Below are 24,854 nucleotides of genomic sequence, written 5' to 3'. Positions count from 1 at the left end.
TACTTTAGGGCAAAAAGCAAATGATCTAATGGTAATAAACTGAGGGAAGCTTACAAAGGCCTGCTCAGTGCCATCTCTGTGTCTTCAAAGATTAAGAATTTTATTTCTTTCACATGCAGGGTGGGCACCTCCCACATTAGAGTCTTCTGACCTGCTTCAGGGGAAGGTCAACAAGTCCTTTTTAGGTTTTATGAGCTGCTGCTGAAGGTTGGGGAGGGTGGATGGCAGTCAGAGTGACCTTTCTGCTTCTGTAGTTTTCGAAAATTCTTTCAGCGTAAAATATTCAGTACAACAAGGTGACATTTTGGGGTAGCATTTCTCAAACCCTATCATCCCCAGGTAAGTTCTGGGCACCAACTAATATCCCAACGATGGAAGTTTGCTAAGGACTTAAAGCTAATAGCTGTATTAATGCTTGAAGGTAAGTGGACTTGTCTTTGATCCTGCATGACATGACCTCCCCCCAACTTTTTTTTTTTTTTTTTTTGAGATAAAGTCTCTCTCTGTTGCCCAGGCTGAAGTGCAGTGGTGCAATCTCAGTTCACTGCAACCTCTGCCTCCTGTATTCAAGCAGTTCTCCTGCCTCGGCATCCCGAGTAGCTGGGACTATAGGCACCCACCACCGGGCCTGGCTAATTTTTTCTATTTTTAGTAGAGACCAAGTTTCACCATGTTAGCCAGGATGGTCTCAATCTCCTGACCTCGTGATCTGCCCACCTTGGCCTCCCAAAGTGCTTCGATTACAGGCATGAGCCACCGCTCCTGGTCATGACCTTCCCTTTTAAAGCACCTGATCCTTTTTTGGACAATGTCTGGCCCATGCCCTGGTCGGTGTCCAGTGTTCTCTTCCCCTGGGTTGAGGTACTTGCCTCTGCTCTTTCTTCTTGCCTTCCTTCATCTGTTTCCTTACCCCTGGAAACATTATTGCTGCTTCCCATCTGAGTTTGCTTATGCAATCCAGACTCAGCGTATTTCATGGTGCATTCTTTTCTCTCCCTATATTTCCCCTCTGTCCATCTATTTCTTTCTAAGCAATTCAAATGACAACCTCTTCCTACAATGGCAGCCTCTCTGGTAGGTACTGTTGTAAAACAATAGAGATTTTTTTTCTTCTTTACTCATAAAAACTAATGTCTTTTGTGGTCAAAAGAAAATTAGTAGCAGCTGAAAGTGGAATTTTAATGACAACAACCTAATTGTTATTCAGCTTTAACTTTAAATCCTACCTCTCTTCCACAAGTTCCTATTAATTCATCAGCTAAATAATGTGGCTTCTACTAAAGATTCTGACATCTAATTCTCTGCCTGTGCAGGTTTATTGCCAGGGTGAAAAATACTTTGTCTTTTTATTTTCATTTTGAAGAACAAGCGTAATGAAAATAGAAAATATTGTTTAGGATGTATCTAAGAAGATTTGGCAGCTTCTTTGAGAAGTAGTTAGATGAAGGAATATGGATCAAATTTGTAAGTCCTCTCTCCTAGTCTTCAGTCATTATTTCAATACGTATGAGCTGATTAGATGGGGAGAAGATCTAGCTGTAGTTATAACTATGATCCGTGTGCACTTATTTATTTTAAAATTTTAACATAAAGAGTAATTTTGAGATAACAAAAGATTAGAAATTAGCCGTGTAACTGTGTAAATTGTGTTGGTTGTTATCCTTGAAATAGGCTGGGTTTGCAACACTCGTGCCTGGCTGGCTACCTAATGTAACAGGAGGATGCAGTCCCTACGAGAAGAGGACTAAAAGCAAGGGCAAGAGAAATAGAACTTGTAGATAGTCCCAGACTGGTGTTATAGTGCTCATTCACTTCTGATATGATAGATTTTGCTTAATGTAATCCAGCCCTGGGTCCACTTCTTATATCCAAATTATAAATGTATTTCTGTGGCTGAGTGATATATAAACAAAGCTTAATGTCTTGTCCGGGTTTAGGGAGACCGGAGAAACCTCCTGGATCCTTTAAGCTGCTGGTAGTGTAAAATCCTCTTACTTGTCTGCATATAATAATTATATTAATCACTACTCAGTAAGAGACGTTGGTCTTTTACATCAAGTTTTTCCTTTGGAGTCTTAGCCTTTAAAAAAAAAATACATACCGGCCGGGCACGGTGGCTCACGCCTATAATCCTAGCACTTTGGGAGGCCGAGGTGGGTATATCACCTGAGGTCAGGAGTTCAAGACCAGCCTGGCCATCATGGTGGAACCGCATCTTATTTTTATTTATTTTTTTTTTTTGAGACGGAGTTTCGCTCTTGTTACCCAGGCTGGAGTGCAATGGCGCGATCTCGGCTCACCGCAACCTCCGCCTCCTGGGCTCAGGCAATTCTCCTGCCTCCTGGGATTACAGGCACATGCCACCATACCCAGCTAATGTTTTGTATTTTTAGTAGAGACGGGGTTTCACCATGTTGACCAGGATGGTCTCGATCTCTTGACCTCGTGATCCACCCGCCTCGGCCTCCCAAAGTGCTGGGATTACAGGCTTGAGCCACTGCGCCCGGCCGCCCCATCTTATTAAAAAAAAAAGAAAAGAAAAGAAAAAGAGGAGAAAAAAACACCACACACCCACACCCCTCAGAATTTGCCTTCCCTTTCTTTCCCCACAATTCCCTTTCCCATACCAAAAAAAATTGAAAGAAAGAAAGAGGGGGAGGAGGAGGAGGAAGAAGAAGGAGGAAGGAGGAAGGAAAGTACAGGAGGCATGACTCCTGGGCCTCTCTCACCTAACCCTCAACTTCCAAACAGAACGTAAGTACCATGGTGAATATCGCTCTAGAGATATTCTCACAGCAACAGAGAGTAGAATGGTGGTTGCCAGGGGCCTGAGAGAGGAGGAAAAGGTAAGATTTTGGTTAAAGTGTACAAAGTTTCAGTTATGCAAAATGACTAAGTGGAGAGCTAGTGTATGGCATAGTGAGTGTAATGAACAATACGGTATTGTGTACTAAAATTTGCTAATAGAGTAGATCTTAAGTGTTCTCACCACACACAAACACACACCCACACACGCACGCACGCACACACACACACACACACGAAAGAAAAGGATAATTATATAAGGTGATATGTTAATCAGCCTGATTGTAGTGAACATTTTATAATGTGTACTTACATCAAAACATCCGGTTGTATACCTTAAATACATACAATTTCTATTTGTCAATTATACCTCAGTGAAGCGGAAGAAAAAGAGGGAAAAAGCTTAATGATATTGGATTTGGCAATGATGTTTTGAACATGACAGCAAAAGCATAGGCAACAAAAGTAAAAATAGATACACTGGATTACGTCACAATAAAAAACTTCTGTACATCAAAAGTCACAATCAACAAAGGGAAAACACAACCCATAGAATGGGAGAAAAAAAGACTTGCTAACCATAGATCTGATAACAAGTTAATATCCAAAATATACAGAACTCCTACAACTCTATAACAACAAAACAAATAACCCAATTTAAAAATGGGCAAAGGACTTGAATAGACAATACACCAAAGAAGATATGCAAATGACAGATGAGCACACAGAAAGATGTTCAACATCATCAACAATTAGGGAAATGTAAATGGAAACCACAATGAGAAATAATCTTCCACCCATTAGGATGGCTGCTATAAAAAAAAAACAGAACATAAGCGTTGATGAGAATGCAGCAAAATTGAAACTCTTGTGCAGTGTTGGTAAGAATGTAAAATGGTGCAACCACTATGGAAAACTATATGGGATTTTCTAAAACTAGTGTTTTACCATATGATCTAGCAGCTCGACTTATGGGTATATACCTCAAAGAATTGAAAGCAGGATCTTGAATGGATATTTGCACACCCATGTTTATAGCAATATTATTCATAATAGTCAAAAGTTGGAAGCAAGTAAGTGTCTACTGACAGATGGGTGGACAAGCAAAATGTGGTCTATCCATAAATTGAAATATTGTTCAGCCTTAAAAAGGAAGGACATTAGGACAGAGTCTACCACATAGATGAACCTTAATGACATTCTGCAAAGTGAAATAAGCCAGTAACAAAAAGGCACATACTATGTGATTTCACTCATATGAGGTATTTAGTCAAATGCATAAAGGCAGAAAGTAGAATGGTGGTTTCCAGGGACGAGGGAGAAAGGATTAGGGAATTACTGTTTAGTAGGAATGGACTTTCAGTTTTGCAGAAAAGAAATCTGGAGACAGGTGGATTGCACTACAATGTGAATGTACTTAATGCCAGTGGACTATACACTTAAACATATTTAAAAGGTAAAATTCACGTTATATGTATTTTGCCACAATATTTTTTGAAAAGCTGTAGTATTTAGAGCAACTCAATACCTAAATAGTTAAAGTTTTCTAAAATGGTTTTTCTTCAAAAGAATTTTGTAAAAGCCCATAAATTACTTTCTGAATAAGGTTACAGTCAAGATGGACTTTTGAGTAGCTTGATTTGGTCAGGAATGAAAATCAGAACATGACAAAGTGAGAACTTCTTGAGGAGGCCTCAATAATGAATTACTTTGAAAAATGCCCTATGTCCCAATTTATTTATAATGGAAATACCAAGCCTACTCAGAGCTGTTTGTTTCTGCAAGACTATTTACATATCCATAAATAATTCAAACACAAAATCACTCATCTTGATATCTAAAGGCAAGAGGGGCAAAGGTCAGGCCTCTGTCTTATTCTTCAAAAATGGCTATGCATTTTTGTCTTCCAGAAATGCATATTGCTGATGTCCTATGCCTCACCAGAAGGCCCTGTGTGAAGTGACTCAGGGTGTGAGTCTCTCTTTATCATACCCTTCCCATTTTAAACATTTAATGTTCGATTTAAGGGGAAAGGATTTCAAAGCCACTTCTTATTTACTTGTATTTTTCATGCAAGTATGGCTCTTTTCACTATTATTATCATATTATTTCTATGTGCATCCTAGACTTTTTAGTATTTCTTGATGGTTTGCCTCATTACAGACTTTAAGGAAGTCAGGAGACCTTTCCAAGACAGTCATGCACAAAATGGAGAAGGATGTTTACACAGAGCATCCACGAGGCCTGCTTGGCTGGATGGGAAGACTGGTACAGCAACGTTCACAGATGTAAGGTTTGTCCTTTCCCTTTAAGAGATTCCAAAGAACTTTCTGTTTCCTGTGGTTTGAATGTCTCCTCCAAAACCCATGTTGAAACTTGGTTGCCATTGTGAGCTGTAAAGAGGTGGGGCCTTTGGGAGGTGACTGGGCCGTGAGGACTCTGTCCTCATGAATATATTTTTTTTATCACGGTAATGAGTTAGTTATTTTGGGAGTTTCGCCCCCTTTTCCTCTCTGTCTTCTGCCCTGCCACTGTGAGATGACCCTCGCCAGATGTGGCACCATGCTCTTGAACTTTCCACCCTCCAGCACTGTAAGAAATAAAAATCTTTCCCTTATAAGTTACTGTCTTTGGTATTCTGTTACAGCAGCAGAAAACAGACTAAGATGCTGTCCTTAACTTAGAAACTTTCCGTAAGTGTTACATGCTGTGATGGTTAATTTTGTCAATTTGAGTGGGCCATGGGGTGCCTAGATATTTGGTCAAGTTTTCATTCTGGGTGTATCTGCGAGGGTGTTTCTAAATGAGATTAACATACAAATGGATGGACTGATGAAAGCAGACTGTCCTCCCTAATGTGGTACGCTTCATCAAATTAATCAAAGACCTGAATAGAACAAAAAAGCCGAGTAAGAGGAAACTTTGTCTGCCTGGCTTCTTGAGCTGAGACTTTGGTTTTCCCCTGCCTTCAGACTGGCACTTACACCATCAGCTCTCCTGGTTCTCAGGTGTTTGGACTTGTACTGGAATTGTACCACCTGCTCTCCTGAGTCTCCAGCTTGCCAACTGAAGATCATGAAATTCTGTTTTCATAATTGCACGAGCCAATTTCTTATAATATGTGCGTATGTATTTCTATCCCATCCTATTCATTCTGTTTCTCTGGAGAACCCTGACTACGAATACACTTGCATTGTGGGAAGGATTTGCAGCTTCTTTTTTGGCCTTTATACCAGCAAAGACTTGTTTATTATGGAATATAGTTCTCATAGTAGCAAAGACTAATATGAAACTAATCACTTCAGTGAAAGTCAGAAAATAAAGATTCTAACCACAATCTTTTACTAACCAGTTGAGTGAGACTGTAGGCATCTCACATCCTACATACATCTAGACACTGTATGTATAAGTTAACTTTTACTGCATTTCAAACCATCTCAAATATTAGTGCAGGCGTCCCCAAACTACGGCCCGCGGGCCGCATGCAGCCCCCTGAGGCCATTTATCCGTCCCCCCGCCGTACTTCAGGAAGGGGCACCTCTTTCATTGGTGGTCAGTGAGAGGAGCACAGTATGTGGCGGCCCTCCAACAGTCTGAGGGACAGTGAACTGGCCCCCTGTGTAAAAAGTTTGGGGACGCCTGTATTAGTGGCTTAAAATAGCCACTGATTTAGCTTATGATTCTTTGGGTTGACTGAGCAGTTCTTCTGGTCTGAGTCATCTCAACTGATTTTTACTGTGCTCCCTCATAAATCAGTTAGCAAAGCAGCTGGCACCAGGTAATCTGGGCTGGCTTCATTCTCATGTCTGGCAATGGGATGTGGTTGGCCAGGCCCACAAGGGAAGCTGGTCCCAGCATCTCTGGTTATCCAGCAGGCTAGCCTAAGTTTCTTCACTGGGCAGTCACAGCATTCCCAAGAGCAGCCAGTGCCCAAGCATTTGTGCCACAGTTGCTGCTGTTCTGTTGGCCAAAGCAAGTTTCATGGTCAAGTTCAGATTTCAGGGGTAGAGAAACAGACTCCACCTCTTAAATGGGGGAGCTGCAAAGTCACCTTGCAAGGGTTGTGCATGCAGGGATGGGAAGAATTGGTAGCTGTGTTCACAATCTAACACACTGAATCTGCCAGTTTTACACTCACATCCTTTAACTTTTTCCATAAGCTTGGAAGGTAGGCATTCGGGCTGGTTTGGATTAGATCCCAGGACTGACTCTAAAGGAGTCTTGTTAGCCCCTCTGAATGCTGGTTTTTGTCTTTTTAATTCTTTGGAGGCTTCGGAGTCTAGGCACTCCTCTCTGAGACAAGCATCCTGATCATTTAATTCCAAGCACTCATCTGCACAGATGTCCTTTCACTCAGGAAGAATGAAGTGGCAGATGCATTTGGCATAATCACCATAAGTTTGTGAGCAGTCATACGTGTTTGTAAAGCACACTACTATGTGCAGGAGACTTTCTGCAAGAAAGAGAGACACTCTTGTGGGAGAAAAGTAACTGAGGAAGTCTGGACACAGGATATGAATAAAAGTTCTATAAGGTGCCTAAAAAGTACAGTAGATCAGAGACAACAGAGCCTCCTTTTAGCTTCATGGGAGAGCATCATCTGTGTATAATAGACATCATGTAACAGCAGGAGTTGTAAGGCTCCTGCCTTCTCCTCACAGCCGTCAGGACCTCTAACTGTGTCCATCTCCTCTTCCTTTTTTTAAACTCTCATCTCTAGATTCTGTTTAGACATTTTGACACATGAGGCAATTTCCTCCTTTTCCTCACTCATGTCCCTTTTCTCACAGGAAGGCAGTATCTCCTCCTTCTTCCCGACTTGCTATGAGCAGAATTTATTTCTATATTATTACTAATTAACTCTCAGAGACTTCCTGCAGCACATCCCAGCCAGCCTCCTCCCCTTTATCTCTGCCACCTCCCATCCCAGAATGCCCACTTCTTTCTCGTCTTTCAGGGTCTCACTCAATTCTTACCTCTTCCCTAAAACTCCTGAGAGCAACTCTGTCTTGGGACATATTTGACCCCAACTGAGATTTTTCTCTTAACTCCCCTGGACTGGCTCAGGCATTGCTTTATCTGAGTCCAGGAGTGAGCCCCGTCTGCCAGGAGTGGTGAGAGGGAAGTGATGGCCACTGCTGCCTCCAATTCAGACCCTCCCTGAAGGCCTGTGATGTAACGCCAGATCCATCAGGTGGAGCTTATCTCCCCTCGTATACTTTTAACTTATATGTTTGATGTATGTGTCCGGCTGCTCCAACCATAATGCAAATCCCTTGAATAAAGAGACCAAGACTTTAACTTTTTCTGTATCCCCAGTGCCTGAAACAGCCCTCTCTGTGGAGCAGGGCCTTACAGGTTGTGTAACCAGTCAGTGATAATGGTGACTGGGGTGTTACCTGTGCTTTATATCAGAGCGCACATGATTTGCTTTTTCGTAAAGCAGCACTGTTCCATATTTGTTCTTAACTAGGTGAAGTGTGTTGCTATTTTTGAAGTGTATATATCCTGGCAGGATTTCTTGCACCTTTCGTATATCTTCCTTCTATTTGCTCTTCTTTCTTTTTTTATTATTCAGCGCCATTGGGACGCCTTAGTTATTAAAACTTCTGTCTCTCAAGCACCTCTTCCTTTGACCACCTCCTGTGATAATTACTTCCTGAATAACTCCTGGTGTTTGATCTGACTGTCCTACTGTAACATTCTCAAGCCCTCATATCGTCACCCAAAAGATTTCAGACAGTCCCTTCTGGTCATCATTTTAATCATTTTGATCTTAAGTCTTTATGACTTCTCTGATGATATCTAGTTTTCTGTCCGCTAAGATAATCTGAGCTAGAAATTCTCAGTAATCCTTATCCAGTCCTGTGTTCAGATTTTATTCACAACATGATGCTTGCAAGTCCTTTGCAACAATTCTTCATTGACTTGACTTTTTTGCTTTAGTCTCCGAGCTTTTAAGATTATCTTTTCCCAGACTGCAATTTTTATCTTTGATCTCAACATCAGTATCTGATCTGGGTAATCTATTAGTGGAGCAACCTCCAAAGCGCCTTTGATATCTGCTAGGATGGATATTATTTGGCTCAGTCAATTTCTGCCTAGACTTTATCGGCTCTTATTAGCTCGATTACTTATGACAATTATAATCTGACTGTAGCTGATTTCTGCAAAGGTACCACATGAATTCCTCATTTGTTGTTGGCTTTTCCCAACTTTATAATCATGAGGCTTAAAGTGTTTGTCTAACATTTTAAAGGGCCCCTCTCTGCCATACTGGGCCAAGGCTCCTGGTAAAAGTCTCATGGATTTTATGTTTTCCTTCCTTAGCCCTTATGGCAAATAAAACGACATGATTATTAGTGTAATTGTTCACTTAAGGTCTACATACCCACCAGGCTTTCTATTAGATAATAAGTTTTCTTTCCTTCTTCCTAGACAGGGATAAGAAACCATCAAAGGATAATAAGCTAATTCATCAAATTATCTCAAATGTAAGGGTCTCCCCCATAAAGTTTTACTGAAGCAGTTGAGCAGAAGCACAGTGTTTTCACTAAGGACGTAGGCTGGGAGACCAGACTTTGTATCTGAGTCCTAGCTTTGTCACTGTTTGACACAGTGGAATGAAGGGTTACATGACCTCTCTATGACTATCCTTCCTCATCTATAATATGGGAGTAATAATATTAATCTCTAACTTGTAGGGTACCTATTGGGATTAAATGAGTTTATATATGCAAAGCACTTAGTTGTCTGGCACTTAGCGATCATTCATAAATACTAATGTGGTTGTGTTTTCATTGTTTTCATTACGTTAATACTCATGGTGCCTTCTACTGTCTATCTTCTCTCTTCATTGCAAGATGCTCTGTAAACACTACAGTGTTCCATAAAAAATCACCATGAGTTTGAAGTGCTGCCATCTCAACTTATCTGAGAAGCACTGTTTGTCCTTGCACAAAAGGTGTGTAAGTATGTATGGGGAAGGGGGCACACATTCTTTGCCTTACCCAAAGTCTACACTCCTAGAAAGGCTTTATTTCCAAATATAGGCACTAGAAGGCTCATCTGGCCTCTTCTTTCCATTCTGAATGAGGGGAACACCAGACTGAGGGAATACTTCAGTTGCATACAGAAGAGTTCGAGGTAAGTAGAGATTAATAATACCACCAACGCAAAGATACCATGAAGTTGAAGCTGGAGTCAGCCCCCTCTTTCTGACTTAAGCTCTTTACCCCTTTGGTTCTCCCTCCAGGAAGCCTATCCTGGTTACCCTCTCAAAAAAGGCACTCCTGAGTATCGTCATGTCACTCCTCTACTTTCTCCTTCCTCTCACTCAAGGTGGCAAGGATCCACGCCTATCACAGAAGACCTTGCTCTCTGGAATGATCACATCCTCATATCCCACCATCTTTGCCCACCTCGCATCATTCCCCGGTCCCAGAACTTGAGGCCTTCCTCTCTGCTCCAACACACACACACCCATTCTCACTCACTCTGTCGCTCCCATTTTTAGTATTTCACCAGGGCCGGGTTCTCTATGTCTCGTGATACATTCCTGAGGAACTAATTCATACTTTTGGAGAAAGAAGAGTATTAATAGTTATTTCAGGGGCATTAGATCTAGGAAGATCTGAGTTGGAATGCCACTTTAGACACAAATTTTGTAACTGGGCATTTGCTTACCATCTTTGGGCCTCTTTCTTCTCCCTTTGAAAATAGGGACGTCAATCCTATTTCAGAGGGCCATTGGAATAATTAAATGAGATATGTGTGTAGCGCTTAGCACAGACCCGGTTTACGGTAAGCAATGAATAAATGGAAGTGATTATTGATGTTTTTGTACTAATCAGAAGAGTTAAGAATAAATATTTCCTCCCCTCACCTCCTCTCCCTCTGTCTAATTCTGTCTTCTCTGATAAAAGAACTTGTTTTATGGATACAACGCCTTGTATTTTGATGCCCAGAATCCCAGAGTAGGGATTCTATTTGTAAAAGTCTAACTAGTGAGCAGTTTGGTGAACTGGCAGGAGCAAAAACTGAGCAACAAGAGGTCCAGACTCTAATTCCTGATCTGCTGCTAACAAGTCAGGCAATTTGGGCCAAGCCATTATCCCCTGAAGGCTATATTTCTTCTGTAAAAAAGAACTGTGATAAGGTAGACTTGTAGGTTCCTTCTGATTTTTGTATTTTATGGTTCTATATGAAAAGGTTTTTCTCTGAATGAATTCTTTTACTGATACTTTAAAAACCTTGGCTGATGTATTTTTTCTTGTAAGACCTCTTAATTGTGTAACTTTATCTTGCCTCACATTTTTTTCACACGCAAAAGCAGTAGTTGAAGGTAGACCGTGGAGCTGGTCCTTCTAGGTTTGGATTTCAGCACCACCAATGATTTGGCCAGTTATTTAACTTCTCTGAGGCTCAGTAGTCTTATCTGTCTAATGAGGATAGACAGAGGGTAGATGAGAAGATGAAAGGAGACGAAATGCGTAGACTATGTAACCTCAAAGGCTATATAGTTTGATGCTCTGTAGGACATTAACCAGTTTTGTTTATAACTTGGCAAACTTATTTCAGAATGTCTTTTCTCATGCACTCTGAATACATGATTACTATCTTCCTGATCTCTTCATTAATTTGTGAATCGAACAGAATCTTTCACATGTGCTTCATTCTACTTTTTTATATAAGAATCCTGTTTTTAAATTTTTAAAAATTATTATTTGACTGCCTTCAGACACTCTTCTCGATAGACTGACATTGGCAAAACTCACTAGATATGCTGATTAAATTATTGAAAAAAGAAAAACAATCGAGATTTGCATTTTTATACTTTCTGCCGGATTCTTCCTTATGTCACTTAGCTGAAACCAGGCCCTACAAGGCTAAGGGTGAGGAAAATTCCCTTGGAGAAATCTCTACTTACTGGAAAAAGAAATAAGCAAGAAGCAAGATGAGCCTGGCAGAAAGAGATACTTTCGCTGTGGCCTTTACATTTATGACTAGCAAGATAATGAAGGAAGGTAATTCTGGAAGCTTGATGTCAGTTTTAACGGTCCCTCAAGCACTGAGGAAGATAATAGTCAATGGATGGTGTCCATAAGGATCTTTTCTCCTCCCCTGACAGTAATTGACAGGATCATTTTGTATTTGCAACTGCTGTCATTGAAGCGTGCAGAAAAGGCCCGGTAAGGCCAGGAGGATGAGGGCTACTTCCCTGCAAGGATCTCTATTGTCATCACTATGGCAATAATAGTTACTGTAATTTTCATTTTGCTTTTCTATAGAGTGTCGACATTGTGGAGCTTAAGGCTATGGGATTTGGGTCACATAAAATCACACTAGCATAAAATCACGCTTTGTTATCTTGCAAGAGTTTTTTGGGTTTTTTTTTTGTTTTTTTTTTTTAACTGCAGAGAGAGCCTATGCAACAAGATTAAAATAATTGCCAATGCAGGTCACTTGACTAATATAATTATTTATGGGATGCTAATAGCTTTTCAGACGCTTTCAGATCCAGTGTCAATTTGACAGCAATTTTTTCTCTTTCTGTTTGGATAGTTAGACCACTGGCAGTTTTTCTCCCCAAGGACAAGGCTTATCATTGGGGGGTGGGGGTGGGGAATGTTAATTAATTGCAAATCAGCTCTCAGGCGTTGTCTTGTAGTTTCTCTTTATTATCTGCAATTAAATCATAAGGACAGAAACCATGCCTTCCAGTTCACTTATATGCACCATCTACTAGCGTCGCGCTCTGCATAAATTTCAACGGTACTAGCTTTCCTACAGACAGCTTTAAAGACATTAGACACTTCCAAAGTACGACTCTTCGAAAAGAGCCCTTTGCGAATGAAGCGGGAAAGGAGGCGCACCTGCGATCCTAGCGTGGGATGATAAAGCTCTAAGAGGCGTCTCAGTGTAGGGAGGAAACAGCTGGAAGCCAAGAAAGGGGGTGTAGCGAAAAGATGTGAAAACAAGAAAGACAAGCTAATATAACGGACCAAAGGGAGAAGAACAACAGAAGAGGCTGAGAAAAAGGAAAGTCGAGTGGTCGAGTGGAGCACCCCCCGACCCCGCCTGCAGAAGGCGAGCAAGAGCGGAGGAGACTACAGGCCCCAGAATCCCCTGCGGCTCCTCTTGCCGAGCGTCAGTCTCCTAGGCAACCCCACTAAACAAGATGGCGGCCTCCGAGAGGGCTCTCCTGAGGACCAGAGCTGCCTCTCTCCTGAGAGGCTTGGGCAGATTCCGAAATGGAGCCCAATTGTTACAGTTTCTCGCAGAAGAGGAGCGTCAGCCTTGCCGGTCTTCTTTTCCCATGGGGCACAAGACGAAAGGCACGTCCAACACAGCCTCCTCCTACCTGCTCCAGCAGCTCATGCACCCCTATCAAGAGCTGGACGCGGACGAAGACGAGGACCTGGGCGAGGGCGAGGCGAAATCCGAGGAGTCCGAGGAGTCCGAAATGCTGAATTTGGAGGTGTGCCTTCCCCCTCTACCCCTCACTCCCTGGCTGTCTCGTCCAGCCGTCAGGCCCTGCTACTTCAGCTGCAGCTCCCGATGCACCCCCACCAGCCCGAAGCTTCCCACACCTTCTCAGGCTCTCTCGCCTCCAGGAACGCCTATTCCCTCTCTATTCATCCCTTGTTTGTTATCTCGTTTTCTCACCCCCTGCCTGAAATATCTCTAAACATCTCCTTTCTTTTTAATTAACACATTTGATTTCTTATGAGTCGAGTTAACACAGCGTCACTTAGAAAGAGTGTCTAGATAATTGTCTGGGAATTATGGCTTTAGCTTTTTCAAAATTATACTTTGACAGTATTATGAATAGGCAGAATTCATCTCTGGCATTCCAGCACCTGTTGCCCATGGCTATAAAATACTTCCACATTCTCCCCCAGATCTAGTCACATCAGCCTCCTTCCACGGGGGAAAAAAAAATCCTCTTTTGAAAGTGCTTCCTCAAAGACTAAGTGATTTAAAAGTTGAATACATTACTTCTGACAGGGGCTTATGTCTTATACAAGCAACATGCACATATACCAGAAAGGAACCCTAAAATGTTCAAACAGCCAGCTCACTGTAGGAGTATTTAGGATATACAGGTGACTGTATTAACTGCGGTGGTGGCTTCACCTTTCACAGGACTGCCGATTCCCTCCTTCCTGCAGTACCTCTTCTGACCACCACACACTTCCACCTCTTTCTTACGTGTATTAATCGTCTTTTTCCTTTCTGAGTCCATTGTAGTCTTCCTGTCTTTCCCACTTTTCATCACATCAGTTTTTTCTCTTGGCTTCTAATAAATTGCTTTCTTTCAAAAGCGTGATTTAATTTGCTTTCTTTCAATACGCTTAGGTTTTTCTCTTTGTCTTGGCTGCTAGGAAACTCAGATTCAATATTTTTTCTTAATTTCAAAGTTTCCTTTAGGTTTTCTCTCCCCTTTCTTTTTCCTTGGCAGTATAAATTGCATCAAATTATTTTAAGAAGTAAATGTAATATAAAAGTGTAGAATTTCTTTTTCTTTCTTTCTTTCCTTTCCCTTGTTTCCTTCTCTTTCATTTTTCTTTTCCTTCCTTCCTTTCTTTCTTTTTTCTTTTCTTTCCCTCCCTTCTTTCTCCTCCCCTCCCCCCCTCCCCCCTCCCTTCCCTTCCCTTCCCTGTCCCCTTCCCCTTCCCCTTCCCCTTCCCCTTTTTCCTTTCACAGGGTCTTAACTCTGATACTTAGACTGGAATACAGTGGTGCGGTCACGGCTCACTGCAGTGAGCCATCTTGAGCAATCTTCCTGCCTCAGCCTCCTGAGTAGCTGGGACTACGGGTGTACGCCACAGCGCCTGGCTAATTCTTGTATTTTTTTTGTAGAGACGGAGGGGTGGGGGAGGCTCGCCATGCTGCCTAGGCTGGTCTTGATCTCCTGGGGTCAAGCCATCTGCCCATATCAGCCTCTCAAAGTGCTGGTGTTACAGGTATGAGCCACTGTGCCCAGCCTAGGATATTTTTATTACCCTAATTGTGTAATATTCTTCTGGTTTCGCCTCTTTGCATCTTTGCATCTATTCATAGTAACCTTTTCTCCTTGAGACCAGACATATTTCTCTGTTATGCCTGTTGCCTTTCACAAACTCCTTTCCTCATTTGTCTTATTTCTTCTTATTCTCCCCTCTCCAACCCGCAGCGTCTTCTGCTACTCTGATTCTTCTGTTAACCACTTGGGTTCCCCTTCCTTTGTAATGTCCTGTTCACTTTCAACATTTGGCCTGTTTTTTTCCCCCCATCCTCATCCCGCTTTTTGTGTTTCCTCTTTTTCTACTTGCTTATTTATACACAAGATAGTTACCGTTAGTTTTGCTTAAAGTTGACCATAGAAAGCAATTAATTACTCTGTTTTTACTTCTTTTGTCTTTTGTGGATTTGCTTTGCTATCTTTAACAGTGACTGTAATAAAACTCTAGCAGTGTTTTTGCAACATTGAGATGTTTGTATGGTTTCCACCAGCTTCCCCTCAGAGGAATTCACAAATGAACCACCAGTATACTTTGTTATTCTAATTAACACAGAGCTCTTTGGCTATGGGGTTCATTAGCACCATTGTTAATCGGTCTTCAGTATGCCATTAACAAACCTGAGAAGGGGTTGACATGAACTAGTTATCCCTTTTTGGCTTGTAAGACATGTGTGGAACAGGTTCATTATTTCTTCCATTTACATTCTAAATATTAATTTTGTGTTTTTATTCTATTTTGGCTTTTCATAGTATTGCACACATATTAATATGCTAAATAAACTGAAACCAAGTTTTAAAAATTTGGAAATTCACGTTCAGTGATTTATTATTCCCGTCTTAACCTGGTTAATATTTGCAGTGCTATCATGGTCACAATGATTGTTGAGTGCCTTTAATGCAATTTGCCTTAAACCTCAGAAGCACTTATGAATTAAAGGAGGCAGTATGGACCACCTGTTCAAACGCAAGATTTGTGTTTGAGGCTTGATTTAGCCTTTTGTTGTTAGTTGTGAGATCTTGAGCAAGTTGCTTAGCCTCTATCGTCCTTTGTTTTTAGACAGAGGTTTGCTCTTGTTGCCCAGGCTGCAGTGCAATGGCATGATTTGTTCAAACACAAGATTTGTGTTTGAGGCTTGATTTAGCCTTTTGTTGTTAGTTGTGAGATCTTGAGCAAGTTGCTTAGCCTCTATCGTCCTTTGTTTTTAGACAGAGGTTTGCTCTTGTTGCCCAGGCTGCAGTGCAATGGCATGATCTCAGCTCCACCTTTCAGGTTTAAGCGATTCTCCTGCCTCCGCCTCTCACGTAGCTGGGATTTTAGGCATGCGCCACCACACCTGGCTAATTTTGTATTTTTAGTAGAGGCGAGGTTTCTCCTTGTTGGTCAGGCTGGTCTCAAACTCCTGACCTCAGGTGATCTGCCCACCTCAGCCTCCCAAAGTGCTGGGATTATAAGCGTGAGCCACCATGCCTGGCAACCTCTCTCATTCTTAATGTGGGAATTATAACAATACCTATAGAATTGTGAGAATTAAATGAGATCCTGTATGTTAAATGCTTATCATAATATATTTTTGATACAATTAATACAAATAGTAACTTACATGTTTTTATCTGCTAACTGCAGCCCATTAAGTGAGTTGATTAATTTTGCCTTCATTGAACAAGTGTTTACTGCATGATTGCTATGACTGTACAGAGCAGAAGTTTCTGGGCCCAAAAATTGATGCATGAAAAACACTTCTTTTCAGTCCCTTAATATGGGTAATAATACCTACTCCTGGGATAGTTATGAACATCAAATTTAATAAGAAGCTGCATTTAAAGTTCTTACTGTAGTGTCTGATACAGAGTAGACTCTCAAAAAATTATGGCTGCAATAAATAATAACAGTAATGGTAGAAAAAGTTGAGAACATGATTGAAGACATACACAGTTCCTGCTTTCAAAGTGAGATAAGAATGTGAATAAATCATAGCAATTCAGCATACTTGTAGTATGCCATAAAGAGATGAGTACAGTTGACAGCTGGATTGCAGGGACATGGCAGGCTTCAGGGGAAGGAGACTCTTCCCTGGGCAGAGAGGTGCTGTGTGGGCAGGCAGGTGGCAGCTTTTCCCACCGATGAGTTACAGGTGAGAATAGATGAAGTAGCCTAGCGGGCCAGGTGCGGTGGCTCACACCTGTAATCCCAGCACTTTGGGAGGCCGAGGTAGGCAGATCATGAAGTCAGGAGATGGAGCCCGTCCTGGCTAACATGGTGAAAGCCCATAAAATACAAAAATAAATAAATAAATAAATCAGTTGGGCGTGGTAGCGCACGCCTGTAGTCCCAGCTACATGGGAGGCTGAGCCAGGGGCATTGCTTGAACCTGGCAGGCAGAGGTTGCAGCGAGCCGAGATCTTGCCACTGCACTCTAGCCTGGCAACAGAGCAAGACTCCATCTCAAAAAAGAAAAAAGCAGCAGCAGCAGCAGCCCGGAAAGGAGTGAGATTGTGAAGGGCACTGGGATGTTGTGGGGACTTGGACTGGGGTCTCTACACAGTGGGGAACTGCTCTGTTGGCCAGGTGGGATTAGATTAGAGGATTGTAAGACTGGAGGCAAGATCAGTGAGAAGATTCTAGCAAAATCCAGGGGAGTGAGAAGAGCTTGGATTAAGGCAGTGGCAGTGGGAATGGAAAGGAAGCTAAAGATAAAAACATATTTAAAGTATTTAAGATGGTTCATTTACAAATTAAATATCGGAAGTCTAGGATGGCTGCTAGGCCTATGGCATGGTCTGGGATAATACTTAGGCCATTATCTATCATAGGAATCAGGGACAGATGGAGCTAGTGTTAAGGAGTTGGATATAGGAATCGCGTGAGTGGAAATCAGGGAGGGATCTCAGAGGGATCTCAGGAGACATAGGAATCATTGCCACTAGATTCTGGAAAATCATCCAGGAAGGGATGAGAGGGGAAAAGCCACGAATAGAACCATAAAGGTACAGATATGAAGGGTATTTAAGCGGTAGGCAGATGAAGGAGCAGGGAGGAAAATTGGGAAGGACTGGTAAGAGAAGCAGGAGGAGAAAGAAGACCTATATCAGACATCTCCAAAATACAGCCCGCAGGCCGCATGCGGCCCCCTGAGGCCATTTATCCGGCCGCCCGCCCGCCGCACTTCAGGAAGGAGCACCTCTTTCATTGGTGGTCAGTGAGAGGAGCACAGTATGTGGCGGCCCTCCAACGGTCTGAGGGACAGTGAACTGGCCCCCTGTGTAAAAAGTTTGGGGACGCCTGACCTGTATGATAGGGAAGCCAGGTGTCTCAAGAGCATGACGACTGGGTTCAGTGGCTCACGCCTGAAACCCTGACACTTTTGGAGTCAAGGGCAGGAGGATGGCTTGAGGCCAGAGTTTGAGACCAGACTGGGTAACATAGTGAGACCCCATCTCTGCAAAAGAATAAAAAAAAAATTAGCCAACCGGTCATAGTGAGGTATGCACCTGTAGTCCCAGCTACTTGGGAGGCTGAGGCAGAAGGATCACCTGAGCCCAGGAGTTCAACACTGCAGTGAGCTATGATCATGCCACTGCATTCCAGCTTGGGTGACAGAGCAAGACCTTGTCTCAAAGGAAAAAAGAAAGAACATGGGAATGGGTTATGCTATACACAGGTTTAGTGGGAAGAGGCCTAAAAAGTGCTCATTCACTTTGCCTATGTGAGGGTCGCTGGAGACAGTGGCCCACCTGATTTTTAGGAGGTGGTGAAGTCAGGAAGCTAAGTGAAGTTCAAGAATAGGTGACAGGCGAGGAAAGGAGAGCTAAGGCATAAAAAACCACTCTAGAGAAGATTGGTTCTTAAAGGAAACTCCAGTTTATAGCTCAAGGAAGCTGCCGGACTGAAGGAAGCCTTTGTAGGACAGTAGAATCTCCCACACTTTTATAGCTGGAGTGGGAACAGTAGAGAGTGGTGGGTTCAAAACACAGACAAAAGGGGGCAAAAGTGGTCCCTGAGGAAAGAGAAGGGGGTGGGACCCTGAGTAGAGAGAACACAGTCTTCCTCTAGACCTAAGTGAGAAACGTTAGGGCAGGTGCTCCTAGGAGGCTGAGAGGGTTCACATCTGAGAGCTTCCATTTTGCCTTGGAAGCAGAAGAGAAGGGCATTAGTTGAGAAGAGGTCAGTGGAGCTGAGGCTCTACACAGCTTGAGCATGATGGAGAGCTGGGCTAGTCAAGAAGGATAGTTGAAAAGGGGCCGATGAAGTACAGGAGACTGTTAGACTTAATAGCCAAGAGGCGCAGCTAAAATTCAGCTTTACAGGGACTCCAGGATGCATGGTTGTGGGATCTTCTCCAGCCCACTCAGCAGCTAGGGGGTAGAGAGGAGGTGCTTTCATTCATTCAACCCATGTTTGAGCACTCACCATGTGCCAGGCACTGTTTGCCTCCTTCGCCCTTAGGCTTCAGCCATCTTGAACCTTCATCATTCTCTCAATGGGCCATGCTTGCCTTTGCCTTTGGGATTTTGTACGTGCTTCCCCCTTTGCCTACAGGCATGAGCCTGTAATACTATTTCGTGGCTCGCTTTTCAGCCTTATCTTCCCTTTTGCCAGAGTAACTCACAATTTGGCTCTCTCTTTTTGGAAGACTTTGCTAACTGTTTTTCCATCATGTCACTGATATACAATGAGGGCCCTGCTCACAGTCAGCAGACACTGTTTATCTCTATTCTAGTATTTATCAAAGCCTAAAATAGCTGACTGAACTGTGAATCCCTTATGGACAGGCACCATAGCTGTTCACTTATTCACCATGTCTTATCCACTGAGCCAAGCTGCATGTGGTAGGAACTCTATACGGACTTTTTTCCCCTGATGAATGATGAACATGACACAGTCCTGCCTCAATAAAGCAGTTGATTGTGAACTTGATTCAGATTTGTATATGGATGGGTAGCTGCAACCAGGGGGAACCAGGATCGGAGACTTGAAGATAGAGAGAAATTGAAATTGCCCGTGGGGCCAGGTGCGGTGGCTCATGCCTGTAGTTTCACAGCACTTTGGGAGGTGGAAGTAGACTGATTGCTTGAGTCCAGGAGTTTAAGACCAGCCTGTGCAATATGATGAAACTCTGCCTCTATAAAAATACATAAAAATTAGCCAGGCATGGTAGCACATGCCTATAGTCCCAGCTATTTTGGAGGCTGAGGTGGGAGGATGGCTTAAGCCTGGGAGGTCAAGGCCACAGTGAGCTGAGATCAAACCGCTGCATCTTAGCCCAGGAGACAGAGCAAGGCCATGTCTAAAAAAATAATTAAAAAAAAAATAAAAAGAAAAGAAAAAGAAAAAAAGAATTGCCCATGGGCTGCCCAATAAGGAAGTCAGAAGGGAACGGATAGACTCTGAGAAAGATGTCTATCTGTGAACAGACTGGAGATTTTATTGTGGTCAGAGAATAAGTTCAACAGGTGCCAGATAGGTTGAAGGATAAGCCACTGTAGGATTAGAGTAGAATACTGGAGCCTGAGGTTTCCAGGATGGAGCAGTTTGGCATGATGGCTAGGTCCAGGGCATGGCCGTGAGAGTAAGCTGTCTAGAGTTGAGACAGTAAAGAAATGTGCATGTGTGCATGTTTTAGAAAGGGAGCATTGGGTGGCCATCCACAGGGATTCTGAAGCCACTCAAGATAGCGACAGGAATTTGAACATGATCAAATATTGGAAAGGGAAGACATAATACTGCCACATGTCAGGAACCTCAGGAGGTGTGAGGAGGTTATTGTGCAGAGAGCTGTGTTGGGGACATGGAAAAATGCTGTCAGCATGGGCTCCCCTCCATGTCAATGGCTAAATTGAAAATAAGCATCCGCCTGCCATAAGTAAGGACGCACTGTCTTCATATTTCCAGGAAATGGAGGGGACCAGATGAACTTCAGAGGGCTAGGTGGAAAGTTTGGAGGGAAGGTGACATTCCTTCCCAGGCCTTATATAATAAACTAGAACTTTATTTAGCAAAGTAAATGAGTTTTGCCCTGTTCATAAAATGGGCAAAACACATTTACTTTGCTGAATAAAGTTCTAGTTTATTATATGAGTTGATTGGCGTGGGCGAATGAAACATTAAGGCGTGGAATTTCTGACTTCATCAATTAATAATAACAAAATTGTCGTCTATTGGGAACACTGTTGTGCATACTGTGCTGTGGGTTGTATATCCATTTTTTTTTCTTTCTCCAAAAATATTAAAAGAAGGTGTAGGGAAGGAAAGTCTTTCCCTCTACACTCCTAGCTTTTATAGCTGGGTCTGTAAAATAAACTGAAAACAGGTGGATTAAAAGGATATATATATATATATAATATATATATTATATATATATAATATGTATATATTATATATATAATATGTATATATTATATATATAATATGTATATATTATATATATAATATGTATATATTATATATATAATATGTATATATTATATATATAATATGTATATATTATATATATAATATGTATATATAATTTTGATAAATTTTTAATGTTTGTGGAGAACATTGCAGGAAAAATAAAAGTGAATACTGTAATCAAAAAAGCGGTGAGATTTGAGAAGTTATGTACCATCTCAATAGAGGAAGGGGAGAAGGGATGCAGGTCACTTGGAGAATAAATGCTTTTTAGGGAATGGATAGTCCCTTAGAAAAGCAGATGTGAGGTATGAGAGTTTATGACAGTCGGTCTGAGTGTGACATTGACTTCTGGTCTCCTCTCCTGGGGTAGGTAAGAGTCAATTTTCTGTGTTTGATGAAACCGCCAAGGTGGGAATTTAGGACAACTGAGTTTCTTTTGGAGGATCTGCCTTTAGGCAGGTAAAGGGAGTTCAGAAAGAGTCTCTCCCTGCGTTTGCTGTTTTTCAAGTGCCTTCAGCTCCAAATAATCAATATACCAATGTGGCATATTTTAGGGCAACCTGTCCTGTACTTCTTCAAAGGTAATAACGTTTCCTATTTATAGCTGGAAACTACAAGGCTCAGTGAAAACTTTACCTCCCCAAAGTCACATATCCAAAATGACAGGGCTGGGGTTCAAACCATGCCTGCCCAATTCTGAAGCCACGTGCTGTCCACTTTGGTGGTATTTACTTCTCTGGATCAGTGGAAACTTGTAGGGAAAGAAACTCTTTGTAATAGCACAAACCTATGTGACTATGTCGTCAGTACCTATGGCTGGAGCAGATTTGTTGGTTCCTGAATTCATAGAGAGGACTTAGAAAAGGGATGTTTTGCCATCATAGTCTATATGCTAGTCATGGTTAGTTATGTTGATGTGACTGATGTGATTACTGTGTTTTGTGTCCTCGTGTTGATGTCATTGTTAATGTGTTGGTCGTTACGGAGTTGAAGGCAGCACAAACCTAGTACTGACCCACCTGTTATCTCTTTTGTCTGTCATTGTTGGAGGAAGCACATGTCAGGCTGACATTGGTCTGTGTGATGTCTATAGATCAAGGGGCAACCTCCTTATGGAAATGATCATCACCATTTATTTATTTTCTTTTTGAGACAGAATCTTGCTCTATTGCCCAGCCTAGAGGGCAGTGGTGTGATCTTGGCTCACTGCAACATCTTCCTCCCAGGTTAGAGCGATTCTCCTGCCTCAGCCTCCTGAGTAGCTGGGATTACAGGTGCCCTCTACTACTCTCGACTAATTTTTGTATTTTTAGTAGAGACAGGGTTTCACCATCTTGACCAGGCTGGTCTTGAACTCCTCACCTAGTGATACACCCTCCTCGTCCTCCCAAAGTTCTGGGATTACAGGTGTGAGCCACTGCGCCTGGCCAATCATCACCTTTTTAATAATCTTGTACATTTTATAAATCTAGCAACATTGACTAATTAAACTGAAGGACATGTTTTCTCCAGCAAGAATACCAGATTTAGAGAAATAATTGGCTTAATTTGATGTAACCGTCCTTTGGGGTGTGAGCAAGCAGTTAAACGCAGTGGTTAGGGCGGTTTTGGAGATTGGACAGATTCGGATTTTCATTCCAGCTCTGTCATATACTACCTGTTTGGTTTCAGGTGAGAACTTCCAAACCTTCATTTTTCAGTCTGTAAGGTGGAGATAAGAGTACCTATCTCAGTGTTGTCCAAAGGATTCCATGAGTTATTCTATTGAGAGCTCTTAGTACAGTGTCTAGATTAGAGAAACACTCAACTGATACCACCACTGACGCCGCTGCTTCTACTGCTACAATATTCACTCAACTTTGAATGTCTAACACAAATGACCACCTGAGAAAAACAGTGTCAATGAAAACATTGATTTGGCAGATAGTTCTTTTATTTTATTTTTTGAGACGGAGTTTCACTCTTGTTGCCCAGGCTGGAGTGCAGTGGCACAATCTCAGCTCAGTGCAACCTCCGCCTCCCGGGTTCAAGCGATTCAACTGCCTCAACCTCTGAGTAGATGGGACTACAGGCACGTGCCACTAAACCCAGCTAATTTTTTTATTTTTAATAGAAACGGGGTTTCACCATATTGGCCACAATATTCTTGATCTCTTGACCTTGTGATCTGCCCACCTTGGTCTCACAAAGTGCTGGATTACAGGTGTGAGTCACTGTGCCCAGCCAGAAGGTGTAGTTATTTAGTATATGTAATACGTATATGTTATCAACACTGAATTTTTTGGGGGATATTGGTAAATTTTGGAGGGCTCAGCTCCTGGGTATAAAATATACTAAGTGCTGCATATGACAAGGTAGATTGTTTCTTTTCTAATGAGAGTCTTTTCTTTGTCTACCTTTCTGGCTTTTTTTTACAGAAGGAATTTGATGGGGTCCTGAGAGAGGAGGCTGTGGCTGAAGCACTCCATCAGTTGGGGCGCTCAGGGTCTGGGACTGAGCAAGTCTACCTCAATCTAACTTTATCAGTGAGTATGCCAAAATCTCCATTGGTTGCCTGCAGCCTGACATTGGCTAGACCATATTTATTTTCTTCAGTACTCATAGCTTTTGTGGTGGCAGCAAATCTTGGAGCCTTGCATTTGATAGAGACTGGTGATGAGAGATATTTATGTTAATATTAGACTTCAAAGAGCCCTGACAAATCCAATAATCAGGTCCCCCCCTCCAATTTTTTCGTTTTCATTCTCTTCACACTCTATTTCTTTCATTTTAACTGGTCTATGTTATAGTAATCAGTGCTTTCTTTCCAGGAGGTTGAATTTGATTCTGTTAAAACCAAAGACTCTTTAAGAATTTTCTCTCTGATCAGTGGAAGCAGCACTGAACTTCACATCTGAATCCAAGGGTACAAAGTATTTTGATATTGACTTTCTCCACTAAGTATGTCAAGAAATAAGAAGTTTTGAGCTATATCTTACTTTCCATAAGATACCTAAAAGAATCTATTATTATTCATCAGTTTTTAAGATTTCAGTACGTGTCATAGAGTAGCAAAAAAATTTTGGCTTCAATTTTAACAGAAGAGAGGCTGTAAGAGCAAACTACTGCGAATACTTGCTTCTTTCCTCATTTTGTTTCTCTGTGGTCTTAGGAGAACAATTTAAGTCATTTTGCCTCCTTATATTATAAAGCATTAAATATTCATTGGAGATCCACAAAGTAAATTTAGGTACATATGAGAAAAAAAGGCGCATTGAAATTTTACCTTGGCACCATGATTTGGCAAAAGGGTATGTAATTCCCTGTCAGCCTGCTCTGTCTTGGATTTGAATGAGAAGGCTACACAAGAAATGTTCAGCTCTTTTCACCTTTGCTAGCTCCATGGCGTGTCCTTCAGGGCCAGCATATTAAAACTGTAATGTTTTTCTGTTTTCACTTTATAACATTTTATGGATGACTCAGCCAGTCAGGCAATAACATACGGGGAGCACTGTGTATGCATTGCACCATGTTTGATGCTGGAATATGGGATATAATATCAGCAGCCAATGCGTCCCCACACAAGTCCCTTTCAATCAATATTCTACTTATGTAGGTAGTGCTGTGCCTTAAATTGATCTACCCCAAACAGCAATCCTTTAAATCTTATTT

The 24,854-nt window shown here is 41.9% G+C and overlaps 1 protein-coding gene across 3 annotated transcripts in view; it reads left to right on the top strand.

Annotated features, from left to right (window-relative positions):
• The first annotated feature begins 12,957 nt into the window (after positions 1-12,957).
• The window catches only part of LRGUK (leucine rich repeats and guanylate kinase domain containing), a 131,070-nt gene continuing 119,173 nt past the window's right edge, over positions 12,958-24,854 (top strand). For all 3 annotated transcript variants that reach the window (XR_012512030.1, XM_003920982.4, XM_074379045.1), the window contains exons 1-2: positions 12,958-13,285; positions 23,621-23,728. Coding sequence is in view for 2 of the 3 variants with exons in the window: in XM_003920982.4 (XP_003921031.3) it covers positions 12,986-13,285; positions 23,621-23,728 (408 nt within the window). In the remaining variant the exon portion in view is untranslated. The remainder of the gene's footprint in view (positions 13,286-23,620; positions 23,729-24,854) is intronic.

The sequence above is a fragment of the Saimiri boliviensis genome, chromosome 10 (assembly GCF_048565385.1).
Source record: "Saimiri boliviensis isolate mSaiBol1 chromosome 10, mSaiBol1.pri, whole genome shotgun sequence".
NCBI lineage: Eukaryota > Metazoa > Chordata > Mammalia > Primates > Cebidae > Saimiri > Saimiri boliviensis.
This window is presented reverse-complemented; position numbering and strand designations above follow the sequence as displayed.